The following is a 14574-nucleotide window of genomic DNA, read 5'->3' as shown; positions in this document are numbered from 1 at the left end:
TGCGCGGCTTCACCCCCACCATCGGTCCGCTGTGGTGCCCACGCTCTACCACCACCACTGGGCCTCTGTGGTTCCCGGGCTCTACCACCACCACTGGGCCTCTGTGGTTCCCAAGCTCTACCACCACCACTGGGCCTCTGTGGTTCCCAAGCTCTACCACCACCACTGGGCCTCTGTGGTTCCCGGGCTCTACCACCACCACTGGGCCCAGTCTCCACTGCAGCTGCCACCAGGCCCATCACCCCTCTGGGGCTCCATCACAGCTCACAGGCTGACAGAGCTGCCAGGCTCAGCATGGGTCCCAGGCTGCTAGAACCTTTTTGTTGCTATCAAGTTGCAGCCGACTTATGGCAACCCCATAGGGTTTTCAAGGTAAGAGACATTCAAAGGTGGTTTGCCACTGTCTGCCTCTATGCAGCGACCCTGGTATTCCTTGGTGGTCGCCCATCCAAATACTGACCAGGGCCAACCCTGCTTAGCTTCCAAGGCCTGACAAGATCGGGCTAGCTTGGGTTATCCCGGTCAGGGCTCCACTGACCATGCTTATACCATGCTGAAGGCACTAAGCTCTCTTCTGTGACTCGACCACTGGATACTCAGTACTAATACTGTATGCTCTGACTGGCAACAGCTTTCCTGGGTCTCAGGCAGAACACTGTCACACGGCCATTACCTGATCCTTTTAAAACTAGAGACGCCAGAGATGGAAGCTGGGACCTTTTGCACATGCAAAACAAGGCCATGCATAGAGAAATAGGATTTTTCTACAAACCAGTTAAAATAAATGACAGTTATTCACGAATCCCCAAAGTTGCAGGAAAACTAACCCCCCCTAAAAAACAAGCTGCCTAGCTACCCTCAAGATGCTTTGGTAGGAGAGGGGCTCCCAGGAGGGGCTGGGAGGAAGGCAGAGAAAGCAGGAGCCACGGAGGGAGTCTCCCCATGAGCTTCCCACAGGTTCCTCCGCTTGTTATATCTCAAGATGTAAAATTTCCAGAAATTCTAAAGCCAGGAATAAAAGGTTTCCCTTGAAAAAAATGAAAGACATTTGGGGGGGATATTCAAAGATATGCAGTATTTATAGTGCAATCCTAAGAACATTTTCCTTCAGTTAAGCCCCACTGAACAGAGCTGAGGAGAATTCTGAGTAGACCAGCCTGTGCTCTTACTTCTATCAAACTTAAACTCAGACGATTAAATTACGAAAACAAAATTGTAGTAAAGAAAAGAAAGTGTATTTGGGCATAATCAATACCATAAAATAGGACTGGTGACATATCTGGATATCAAATTAAACTCTCTACCACTGAAAATAGTGATAATGCATTATTATTAAAGTGTACAAATTCATTATAGCATATTAAATGTTGACAAAACAATAAATGTATCCCTGAAATACTGTATTGTCTGCCATATATGTAGGAATTCTCGTTAACCAATGCTGTAGTTTGTCTTACATAAAAATGTTCACGCTTCATGCCTGTGTGACTAAAACCTTGTCTTAAAAACCATTTCACTGATTCCAAAAGAAAACAAAATATTTCGTAGGAAGACTTTTCCCCCAGTGTTCGCCTGTTTTACTATCTGAAAAACGCTGTTGTTGGGTTTTTCCTGATTTCTCCCCCAGGCCTTCACATCTTTAGTTATGTCTGAAATAAGCTTGTGGAGACTACTAGAAATCCAAGGGCAGCTGTTGCACTTTTAAACTAAATAATGTGCTAGGAGCTGCATGGTTTTGCTTCTCATCAGCAAATCTACTTTGCAGCTACAGGCTGATGGCGTTCTGTCACCACCTTCAAAAAACATGCAAAGAAGACTTGAGTGCAAAGTCTACACAGCACTTGGTCAATGCCACAGTACCGCTTGGCTTCACGAGAAAAACTAAACAATAATACACGAGTTAAACTCTCACTAGATGAGCAAACATTGTCACTGCTGTTCTCATTTGTTCTGTGACAAATGACACAACAGCGTTCTCCAATAAACAAAGGACTGATTGATTTAAGGTACAATCAAGTTACTGCGTGTTACCCTTTCTCCTAAGACTTTTTCCACATCAGCTCCTTCAGCAACATACCAAGCAGCTCTGTTTGATTTTCCAGATAATTTCCCTCATAATGGAAACTCAATACAATTGATGCTAATTAAACTAAACCACCAGCTTAACACAAGGAGATGTCCCAGGGCACTCCCTCTCAGGAAGGCTGATTATTTAAATTTAGATAAAAGGCCTTTTATGCCCTCTTTAATGAAAAAAGAAAAATCGATGTCTAGGGAGGAGGGGCAGTGGCGGTGGGTTCATAAAGACCTCTCCTTTGTTTCCGTAAGAGTCCTGGTCAGCTAAAAGGGAAGGAGAATGGCAGTTCATTTTATTGCTTCAATATTGTTATTGCTGCTAGGATTTTAAATTGATAATAAGTGGTTCTGTTTGGTTTCTAATTGTTTTTACCTCATGCACCATTTCCAGGATCTTAAACTAAACGGATTTTATATTGTTTATATCCCCTCCCCAAACAAAAACTCATTTAGCAGCTGGGAAAAAAAAGGGGGGTGTGTGTCCCAGAATAATGGGTGGCAATCCTAGCAGGGGCATACGGCCATTTTAGCCAAGCATATTTGTAAGGATGATGTTTGCAGCTTATTTCTTAGGCCTGGCTTGAACCCAATGATGTTGCTAGACAACAGATTCTGGACAGACAAAAAGTACTTCTGCACTCAGTGAGTAATTAAATTGTGTAATCTGCTGCCACTAGGATATAGTAAGGGCTATACACATAAGATTGCTTTAAAAGAGAATGGGATTCATGGAGGCTAGGTCTACCAATGGCTACTAATCAAGCTGACTAATGGGAATCTCCACATTCAGAGATAGTAAACTGCTGAATTCCATTGCTAGAAGGCAACTTCAGGGCCAGAGTCTGGACCACAGACCTGGTCTCTGTGCCCTGACTGCTGGCCCTCCAGGGCCACTGGTTGGTCATTGTGAGAGACAGGATGCGGGACTAGATGGACCACTGGCCTGATCCAGCAGAGCTCCTCTTATGATGCTGTGATTTTTGTTTGTTTTTTACAAAAGTCACCTGTTCGTACAGCTGGCATCACATTTAAACTGGGTCACAGGCACTTCTTACACCCCCGTTCTAAACAGTATGCTGTACTGTTGGAATTTTATTTTGTTGTGTAAGCTGCCCTGAGCCAGCCTTGGCTGGGAGGGCAGGGTCAAAAATAAAATAAATAAATAAAATGATGGTAGTCAAATCAAAGTCTACTTGTTAATATGCCTGGTTCTACATTTATACCAGGCCTCAAATGCTGATAATTGCTATGCTTAAGAGGTGGGGGACTTGGACAAAGGAAAAAAGTCTCTGCAGGGACTGGCCAACTATCTTTTTTTAACATACACATGTTCCTTCTATGTGTACAAGAATTGGTTCACAGCATATACATAAAAGTTCCAAAGACTTATTGCCTCCAAGTAGTTATTTTCATTTGAAAACGCATGCCACTCCTTCATAGTAACTCTGTGGACAGAAGTTGTTTTACATACCATGTCTGGCTTCAGTCTGAAGGTCAAAGGAAGAGAATAAACGACGGAACGGATGGTTGTTAGCACCGAAGAGCTCCATGACTGACGGACCTCCCGGCTTCTGGGAATGCGATTGAGGGTGAACTTGGAAAACAAGATGGACACAGCAGAATCGTTACAGCTCAGGCTTCCAGGATGTGGCTACCTTTTATTTGTTGCTACAGAGCTACAACCACTCCCATTGATACACGTGGTTCAGATGCCAAAGAAGGTTGCACTGATCAGGCTTAGTGCTTTGAATGGATTCAGACTGTACCTTTCTTCTATGTTCCAGAAGAGGAAACTGAGCCTTCTGAGCTTCTCAGTAATTTTTCTGAAGCAATATCCAGCACCAACCAGCTTTAAAAACCTTGAAAAGTACACAAGAACTAAGGCGGTACAAACACCCCTAGGGCTCATGGTAGCATATATGCACAACATAAATCAAACAATGTAAATGAGCATCACTATTTTTTGTTCCTTTTTGAATAGCACCGCTCAAATGTTCCTTTTTGAATAGCACTCCTCAAATCTGCAGTTCAGAATATGTGAACCACAAATTGTTAACTTAGAGCCCCACCTGGTGGACAAAAAGACACATTGTTCACAGCAGAGCACAAAGAGGAAAATGAGTCCGAGGACTTCAAATATAAGACGGTTGCTGCTATAACTGTGGTTTGCAGGGTACCCCTGCCCTTTCAGCATCACTTTAGGACAGCACTCTGACCAGGGATTCTCAAGCTGAGTCACAGTCATCTCCTCAAGTACAAACAGGCCCGCAGCTACCACGGGGCCCGGCCCCCTAGTGGTTTCTATGGGCCCTCCCCGAGCCTTGGCTCCCCCTCCCCATGGGCCCCCTCCCCCCATTGCCTGTTGGCAGGGAGGACGAGGGCAGCACAAATGGTGGCCAGCCTGGGCTAAAGAGCAGCATGGGCAGGCAGCGAACATGAAAGGAGCTGGGAGAAGCCTCCTTCTTGGGCTTCCACGAGACACTCGCTGCATCACCATCCAGCAGCAAGTAAGCCAGGCAAGGCAGGCGGCTGGCTCCTCTGGCCCAGGCCAGACGTGCTCAACTGTGCTCCAGTGCACCAATGAGCTTGCACGCAGCACCTTCGTGGCCAGCCCGGGAAGGAGCCATGGGTGGGAGTCAGGCTGTCCCTGGTGCTGCGCTGCTGCGGGAGGGGAAACTAGGGCTCCTTAGGGAAGGAGGGAGCCAGATGCTCTGCAGGGAAGACCTGCCCTTGCAGGGGGGTGGGGAGGGAAGCTGCGGCCACTGGGCATTACCCCGCCTTACCCTGGAGCCTGGGTGTGTATGCAGTGCTCCCTTAGGAGTTCTACCAATTAAATCATAGTTAATTTAATTAACTTTGATTTAATTGGCTGGTGGGGCCCCCAAGGCCCCCTTCCCAAAAAATCCTTAGCCAAAGGGCTGAGTACAAAGCAAACACTTGTCAAAATAGGGTTGAAGGTTTCTGAATATGACTAAGGAAAAGAGCTCCCTAGTGGATCAGTGTTCTCTCTAAGCTGAGTTAGTTAGTGTGAGGTAGCTCAGTTTTTTAGCCTCTGGCTCACACATTTTTGTCTTAGCTCAGGAAGGATGGCTCCAGAGCAAACTAATTGATGCAGTAGCCAAATCACTCGCTCACAACTTTAATGCCAGTAGTTCACAAAGTAGAATTTTTTGCATACAAGACTCCACAGCTTAGAGGGAATATTGGCTGGGATGACTGTCATCTGTCCAAGTAATGTGAGAGGACAAGCTACAAATTGAGGCTGCAATGTTTAATTGATTATTTAGTAACATTGATTGCACGACCTTTTGATAATTTTTACAAAGGTGCGCCAGATTTTAAAACTATATGGTGTTTTTTTAAAGTAATAACTATAGGTATGAGTCTTTGAGTGACAATTCTCTTATAAACCTAAATAACAACTCTGAATAGTGCTTTTCAAAAATGTCCATTTCATGGTGTTCAGATAATATTGTTTGATCAACTGTGTGTGTGCCTTCCATTGCCATAGAGTACAGTACGAAAAAAGAACGGAAAATTGTGTGGTCTTCACTGGGAACAAAAGCTCCATCTTTGAAATGTTAGATGGAACTGCAGCACGGATCAACTCCCTGAGATCTCAGCTGACTCATAACTTTTAGCATTTGATAGCAATGAGATCAGACAGCTAAAGAAAAAAGCAACCTTATACTCTAAAGGATGGTTAGTGGAGATAAGTCTGGCCTGAAAGTCCAGCAGGGGGAAAAGCCCTAAAGCGTGTATCAACAACAAAAATTCAAGCTTTCAGAAGCACATCCAAGTGAAACACAGCTTTCATTCTCCTGAGTTTTGGTTACATAGAACTTGTTAGGTACTTAAAAGAAAACAGATGTATGTTAAAATGTGCATGTCTAAAGATCCTATCAACTTAAACCCCACACTTCTATCTGATATTTTGCTGTGTAGAAAAAGATTGAAGAAATACTTATTTGCCCACCCAACTTATCTTTCCCTTATCAACTAAGCTGAATTGATTATATCCTAGCTAAAGTAATTAAAGTAGAGCTGTTGGCAAAGTTGCAGTGAGGAAAAGCCTGAGACAAGATACAGAGTTTGTGTTTGTGTGTAATAGTCCAATATTAGAACTTCTTATGCAAGCGCTTGTGTTTAGACTCTGGCATACCAATAGTAAGCAGGACTGATGCAATTCTTATTTACCTTGGCCTGTTCGTTATCAGAACTGTACATGAAAGATTATTGGAACCGTACACAAGAAATCGGATTGCGACTTCCGGTTAATGGCGGCACGCTCACGGACTCACCTCCCAGGGGTGTCTCCATGCTCTGGCGGACGGAGGGGATGAGCAGGCTCGTAAACTCCCCCCAGGAGCCCGGGGAAGGGCACCTGGCCAAGGAACTTTGAGGGGGTAGCCTCTTCTCAGGCCGAATGCCAGAGAATCGAGGCTCCCCCTTGCTCCAGTGGTCCGTCCAGCCGAGAGACCTGATGGTACAAGTGAAGCTAGCCGGGTCAAGCACAGGAAATCAGCAGTGAGACGACGAAGGCGATGACAGAGGTCATGCGCCCTTTGCTGGAACAGCTCAATGTCTTTAAAGAACAGATGTCTGTGGTAACAGCGAATATTACTGTACAACAAAAGCAGCTGCAAGTTGTGACAACAAGCATTACTGCTCAACAAACGCAAATAACGGATTTGATTCAAGTAATGAAGCAGGATGCTGAGAAAGTAAAGGAAATGGCTGAGACAACGCAGGTAGTGAGGAAAAAAGTGCAAAAATTGGAAAAGAAAACTGTATCTTTGGAAGATCAGATGCTGCAAGTGCAAATGGATAAGGCTAATATGGTCCTGCGCTTCCAAGGGGTGCCAGAGAAAAGAGGAGAGAATCTTAAAGAACTTATGAGTGAGCTACTTGCCCCAGTAGCAGATATAAAGGCGGACTTGCTACTCAACGACATGGATGTGGCCTACAGGTCATATTCAGGATACATAAAGAAAAATAATCTGCCTGGGGAAATTGTAGTAAGATTCTCGAAGAGGCACGTCAGGGATGCTATCCTGAAAGCAGTTGCTGCGACACCCCTGAAGGTGGGGGAGAATGCTGTCAGAGCGCTAAAGGATATTCCATTTGAAGTAAGACAACGCAGAAAGAAATACAAAGAACTTGTGTTTTTCCTCCAAACAAACTCAATTGGATATAAATGGCTGTTTCCAGAAGGAGTAATATTCAAGATCAAGGAGAAGAAGGTCAAGATTGACTCTGTTCTTAAAGCTCAAGAGTTTCTAAAGGAGCAGCTGGGAAGGCCAGAGGACGAGAAAAAAGAAGAGGACGATAAGTCCAGTGGAAAGCTGGAAACTGGTTCGTCTGGTGAGGACTCTTTGTCTGAGCAGGGGGCATCAGCCCCGAAAAGTTCCTACAAACTGCGGAAGAGAGAGACGAAGAAGTAAAGGCTGAAGGACTCTGAATTGTGCCTTTGAGAACTTTGGTTCTAGGGGATGATGGGGGGCACTGTTATTGGGCAATTAAATGTAACTGGGGATGGTTAAAAGGGTTAAAAGATTGACACAGTTCATAAGAAGTACAAAGATGAAAAGTCTGAATGAAGTATAAAAAGCTAGTTGGAGATCTCCTCTCTTGGGTTTTTAGTTAGTAGTGGGTTCTTTACTTTCTCCCTTATATGTAGCTTTCCCTTTCCCTTTTTTCTGTTCTAGTTTTTGTAGTGTTTAAAAAATCAATAAAAAATCCCCTCCGGGGGCTTAAAAAAAAAGAAAGAAAGAAATCGGATCACAGGTATATTTTTGGAATTCTAAGTGTGAGCTCTTTTAACTTTTTGTTGCATCCTTCCATTTTTCTTTGTAATGATGTTTTCACTAATAGGTTTATACTTCATGTGTTACAGATATATGTTTCAGATGTTTCCCTTTTCCCTCTATGTTTGGCTGATATAGAGTGTCATTTTTATACTGTAAATAAATTTGCTTGGATGTTGCATCATGCTTGAAAATGTTTTGACTCTTGTCTTTTATAGACAGTTTACAACAACTGTACAAGGCCATTTTGCAACGGGACTGTAACAGAAACAAGTCTGAAGAAGATATCGAAACAGTGTCTTAATTAGATGGCAGACCATCAATTGTTCCACTTTTCGAATTATCATAATTTACTGTATCATATACTGAATTTTTAATACCTTAATGGTCATACCTCACTGTATATATAGGGACTGTTTTCACTATATAATAATATTTTGTTTGTACACAAGTATATCAGCCTTTTCCTCCCTTTTTTGTGGCCCCTGGTGCTCAGTATCTTTTGCGGTTTCCTACAGAGGTCCCCCCCCCTTTTTCACTCTATACCACTAGTAATGCCAACACAAAAGCACAAAATGTGGCACTGTCTTGGTATCACAGCTGTCCTAATGCTACAGGTAGGCACACTGGTGCAGTTACCACTGGTCAATATATTGTCTTTTTTCTATTACATCCTATGACGTATGGTCTTTTTGAATTTGATCTGCTGACATCTACAAGGAACACAATATGAGCTTCTAGAGGATTACATCAGTGGCTATACCAGTATTTCTTAAACTACACTTAAAGGGCCCCCAGAAGTCCCAAATGCAGTTTCAGGTGGCTTCAGAAGAAATGGCTAGAGTCCTCTGACATTTTGGCCACGGATGGGAACCCACTATCAGTTTTCAAAACATAAGACTGAATCAAGCAGCTGGCCCAAATGGAAAATTTGAAAGAAAAGAAAAAAAGCGGCTGTGTGCACATCTCTCTCCTTTGCGTACAATTATTATTATTTAATTGGAACTTTAGACATTCTGTTTGTAATTAAGTCCCATGGACTTCAGTGAGTACAGGCAGCCTCCAGCACACATGCCAAACAGCAGCACAGCAGACCATTTTGCTCAGCACCCGAGCTCGGTCCTCCATCCAAGCAAGCAAGACAAGCCCCCGAAGCAGTGGCAGCTCCACTGGGACCAGCGCCATGGGAGAAGGCCCTGAGGCCCTACCCCAGGCCTGTCATCACCTTCCAGACCCCAGCAGCAGCTAGCCAGGTCCAAGGGAAGCTCCGGCAGTGCTGACAGTGCTCCTGGGACTCGGCTTCCTCCCGGGCCAAGTACAGTCCTCATCCCTCCACACACACCCCCACCATACAAACCCCCTTTTGTTTGCTGGCATTTTTGGCACCGATTTAAACCCAAGTTATTATAGATAAAATATTGCTGTATGCAGATGATAAATTGATAAAGAAATTGTATACAATAATGTTAGAAGCCAAAACACAGGATGAAGTGCTGAAATGGACAAATTAACTTTAATCTTGAAAGGACACAGAGGGGACAAATTTGAAGAAACATGGCCAAGACTTCATCACTGGTTTGAAGAACTGAAGTATCGAAACATGTTAAAACCAAAATTGAGGTTAAGAACATTATATTAAATATTGTGCAGAATTTGGACAGGATCATATGGTGTAGAAATAAGTTTTATGATTTGAGAACAAATTCTTTACTCAAAGTATGAAGGGATGCTCCCATTTTTTGTTTGTCTTTAGTATTGTCAGTGTTTGTCTGTATGTCTGTGGTGTATGTTTAATAAAACAAATTTATATAGACCCGTGGTATTAAATTGACAGCATCCATTTAAAAACCTTTGATTATTTCTGTCCCTTCTATGTACTTTTCCCTTTGAATGCTGAAATAGTATTGGGTTGGGGTTTTTTGGTAATATATGAGTCTGTAGGCACAAGGGGTTAGGGTTAGGGACAGAGAGAAATGCTGGGCGTCGTGACTTGAAAGTCACAAACAGATACAAAATTTGGATGTGAGGGCGATCTGGCTGTGACATCTGTCACCCCACTGATCACCAGGGTTGATATAAAATTTGATAAATAGAAGATGAAACATGGAAATGGCAATACTGCAGAGCATAGCATTTCTCCCCGTACTTTCAAAGGCAATTTAAATTATTACTTCAGAATCAAAATATAAGAATAGAATAGAAATAGATTTGTATTTAGCCATAAGCCATTACAAACCAGGGGTTAGAGTAAAATTTAAGATATAATAAAACCATACAATCGGAATAAAATTGAGTCAAAAGGTATCTGCTAATATCAATATTAATTAGTTCCCATAAGAACAGCGTCAGCCCATATTTTCTTTGCAGCCAAAGCATATAAAGACATTCTATAGGATATGTTGGCGTCAAAATCAGCTAACAAGAATACAATCTTCTCAGAATCTAAGTAGAAACGTAAGTCTGATGAAATTCCGGAAGAAAAAAATTAACGTCAGTTGGGCATACATCGAGCATTCAAGAATATAATGGGGAAGATCCTCGATAACAGAAGAGCCGCAAACACAAAAGCACTGTTCCTTAGGTGTTCTACTGTAGCGGCCGGCTAATACAGCCGTTGGCATTGATTCAAAATGTAAGGATGTGAAGGCTGCTCTCAGGTTGTGATTATCTACACTAACTAGGTAGGAGGATCTAAAATGGTCATTCTTAAACAATTTGAACCAGGGAGCAGACTGTGATTTCAAGATTAACTGTTTATCTAGCAGAGCATCACACTTAAATACCCAGTCTCTAAGATCTGAACTGTTTGTTGAAGGACTGAGGAGGTCATCACCTTAAGGAAGGAAGGCCAGTTTCTGCTCTCATCAGGGCAACTGGCGTTCCCTTAGGAAGAGCCAGGATATGCCTAAAACACTGATTTTGAATTGTTTCAGTACTAGTGAGAATATCCTCTTTCCATCCCCAAACCTCAGCACCATACAGAAGGTGGGGGATGACCTTACTTTTGAATAATTTTAAAACGGGATCAATAAGAAAGCCACCCTTAGTATAGTAAAACCTCAAAATAGACCTCACAATCCTTGTCGCAGATGCTCTTACTGTGGCAATATGAACATTCCAGTTCAAATTCTCTCTAAATGTGATTCCTAAATACTTAAAGGAACTACACTGATTTATTGAGTTGCCAAGTATACTCCAGGAGGATATTTGAGCCCTTTTCCTAAAGACCATCACTTTGGTTTTTCCAAAGTTAATATTAAGGGCCTCTTCCTTACAGTATAATCCTAGTTCCTGCAATAGTCTTCTCATCCCGATTTTAGTAAGTGATATTAGGGCCATGTAATCTGCATAAAGTAAAATTGAGATTTTATGCTCCCCAAGGATAGGTGGAAAGAACTGTGGGCCTGATAGCCTGTCAACAATTTTGTTTATATATAAATTAAACAATAAAGGTGTCACCACACAACCCTGCTTCATCCCTTTATGTATTGGGATTTTGTTAGTTAAGGACCCTGATGTTCCGACTCTAATTTGGGCACTGATGTCTGTGTGCAGCTCACGTAACAGGAGTAACAACCTTTTATCAATATTCAGTTCTGCCAATTTTTGCCATGTTGTTCCTATCAATGGAGTCAAATGCAGCGGCCAAGTCCATGAAAGCTACATATAGAGATTTTGTGGGGCCATTTAAACCTGCCTATGCCAATTGGTGAAGAGTAAGGCAGTGGTCGATGGTGGAAAGTCCTTTCCTGAATCCTGCTTGATGGGGATGTATTATGTGGTTCTCAGAGACCCAATCCTCCAGCTTAAGCAACAGATATTTACTGTATACCTTTGCTGCTATGTCAAGCAGACTTATTGGTCTGTAATTCTGTGGATCTGTTTGTCCCCTTTCTTATGAATGGGAACAATAGTACTTAGCTTCCAACCAGAGGGAATTGAACCTGTACCATTAATTTGTGTGAAAACTGCAGCTGGCACAGATGACCACCATGTGGGGAAAGCGTTATAAAAATCTGATGGGATCAAATCTTCCCCAGGTGATTTTCCGGAAGCCAATGAGGTAATTATACCATTGATCTCTTTCTCTGAAACTGGGGCCCATTCATGGAGGTCTGAGGTATCTAAAATGGAACTCTGTGACTGGGATGTAACTACAGGGAAAGAAGGTACACGTGACCCAAAAACCTTACTAAAGCGCTGTACCCAGATTTTAGGAGGGATATGCCCCACTATCTGTTGGGAGGAGCTGTTTATACCACTGGATACAATGTCCCAGAAGCATACTTTCAAAGGCAATTTAAATTATTACTTCAGAATCAAAATATAAATACATCTATTACCAATACGGATAGGAGAACTTACCAAAGAACTGGGAGAGGTCTCTGCTTTTTTTCGTTCAAATGAACGGATTTTGTCTTCACTCATCTTATCTGAATCAGCCAAAACATAATGCCTAGGAGAATAGGACTGGGAAAGACTACCAAGTAACCTCAGGATTTCTGTGGTGTGCCCTCCTGGGGGAAAAAAGAAAAGAACCAACGTTAGTTTGAGGGAGATTTGCAAATTGCAGGATTCTGCTAAGTCACCTTCTTCACAAGTAGCCTCAAAAATGGGAGCCCGCATGGTGATGTGGTTAGAATGCCGGACTCAGGTTCAGATCCCTACTCTGCCACAGACATCCACTGTTTTTCTCTGCCACACCTACCTCACAAGTTGTTGCTGTGAGGATAAAATGGAAGAGAGGAAAACGATGTTGTAAACTCTATGAGTCCCCGTTAGGAGGGAAAAGCTGAGTATAAATATCTTTTTTAAAAAACCCATATGTAAAGCTTTGTTATCCAGCACGTATGGAATGGGGATTGCCATCTTGCTTCTCAGTTTCTTGAGGGTAGGAGATGGGGTCTGGGGGATTCCCTGCCAGACCTGGGCAACTGGGAAGCATATCAGAAGAGCTGGCTCCTGGCCAGCTTGATACAGGATGAGGGGGAAGGAGGTACCTGAGGGTGATGTCATCTTGCACCACAGGAGTGTGGTAGAGCTTTCCCTCTGGGCAACACTGGTTAACTAAGTTTTCTCAATATCTAAATACTGGCTAATAAAACTTTTAATCAACAACTCATTTTAATAAGGGTTGAAGCATCATGTGTTGAATTATCCATCACAAAGCAAAATACCACAAATAAAACTTTCATGGTGCGACAAACACAATGCATGTTTGTTGCATAATTTTACACATTCAGCTTGCATCAGCGAATCTAAAGATATAAATATTTATATACATGCATATGTCAGTTGGCTCTCTGAATCACACACTTTGTCCTTAATCCTCAAAATCTGTCTGAATGTATTTGTCTATAATATATGTGAACACCGCATTTGTCCTTAATATGTTTCAGTGAGGGCACAGCAGAATCCAGATCCAGAAATCTAATCAATATTATTTTATAAAATTGGGTAATTTAGTCAGGCCCGTAGCCAGGATTTTTTAAATTGGGGGGGGGGGCTTTAAATAAGTCGGGGAGCACTGAAATAAAAATTTTAAAAACTTACATACACTGGCTGGCCCCAGACCCAGGTGGTCTTCCCCTGTGGTGGCTGGATGCAGAAGGCCCCGGATTCAATCTCAAGCATCCTCACTTAAAAGGTCCTGAGGGAAGGGGAAAGGCTTGCCTAAGAAAGCCCCAAAGGGGCCAGTTCAGCATCAGGCAATCTGAGAGGTCAGGTGGGCCCCCAGGCACCAAAGCAGCAGCAGAGGCGCTTGCGAGCCATGAGCAGCAGGCGAGTCAGAAGGGTGCACAGAAGCAGCAGGATGAGGAGCGGGGTGGGCATGCTGCACACGGCGCTTGGCTGGGATCTACAGGAGGAGGTCTGGCTGTAGAAAGCGCCTCTTCCTGTGCAAAATGCATGTGAGTCCCCCCCTTCACACCTGTAGAGCTGCTTGGCAGGAAGGAAGAGCCAGCCAGCGTGGATCCCTCACTGTTTTTTTCCCCCTGAGGAGGTGTGGGAGAAATTTCAGGCTGTGCAACGGGAGGGAAGGAAAGGAAAGGAAGCGGGGGGGGGGGCCTCGCTCCTTGCATGCCTGCAGATTCTGCTGTGTGCCAGGACAGACCCAGGAAGCAGCCACCGCTGCCACCATGGCCCGCACAGGGGCCTTCTCCTATCCACTGCTGCTGATGGAGCAGCAGCTGGCCCCCTCGCTGTCCCAACTCCTGAGGTGGCCAAGGAGGATGACAAAAAAGAGGAGCCACCCCCATTGCGGACCTTGGTGCCCCACTCCTTCCTGGCGCCCTGAACCCAGCACCTGCCCACCCCTGGCGGCCGCAGCAACCATGGGGGAAGGCAAGGAGAGGCCTGCTGGGCTGCTGGCTGGTGGGGAAAGGGAAGGGGCGGCGGTGACGGGGAGTCCTCTGGGTGGCCCAGAGAGTAAGGGGGGTTGGGCTGCATACCAAATCGTGGGGCCTTGGCAGAAAGTAGGGGGGCCAGGCCCCGGGAGGCCCCACTGTAGCTATGGGCCTGAATTTAGTGGGTCCCCAACATGGCATCTGTAGGTGACATGGCACTTGCCGACATCTTTCCTGGAACCCACCAAGTGTTTTTAGTAAGCGGGTGGGGCCAGATATGGCTTTTGCCCAGCAGAGTTTCTGACTGTCCACTGGCCATACAGACTTTTTAAAATGTAGGTTCAGCA

General features: G+C 44.0%; 1 protein-coding gene across 1 annotated transcript in view; it reads right to left on the bottom strand.

Moving 5' to 3' along the window:
- Positions 1-14574, bottom strand: part of ALG14 (ALG14, UDP-N-acetylglucosaminyltransferase subunit) — a 44385-nt gene that overhangs the window by 26808 nt on the left and 3003 nt on the right. Inside the window, exons 2-3 of the mRNA XM_015413353.1 lie at positions 12249-12400; positions 3548-3670 (exon numbers count right to left, since the gene is read on the bottom strand). Coding sequence (XP_015268839.1) covers positions 3548-3670; positions 12249-12400 — 275 coding nt within the window. The remainder of the gene's footprint in view (positions 1-3547; positions 3671-12248; positions 12401-14574) is intronic.

The sequence above is a fragment of the Gekko japonicus genome, unplaced genomic scaffold (genome assembly GCF_001447785.1).
Source record: "Gekko japonicus isolate JY-2015 unplaced genomic scaffold, Gekko_japonicus_V1.1 scaffold70, whole genome shotgun sequence".
Taxonomy (NCBI): domain Eukaryota; kingdom Metazoa; phylum Chordata; class Lepidosauria; order Squamata; family Gekkonidae; genus Gekko; species Gekko japonicus.
The sequence above is the reverse complement of the archived record's forward strand: the minus strand, read 5'-3'. Positions and strand labels throughout refer to the sequence as shown.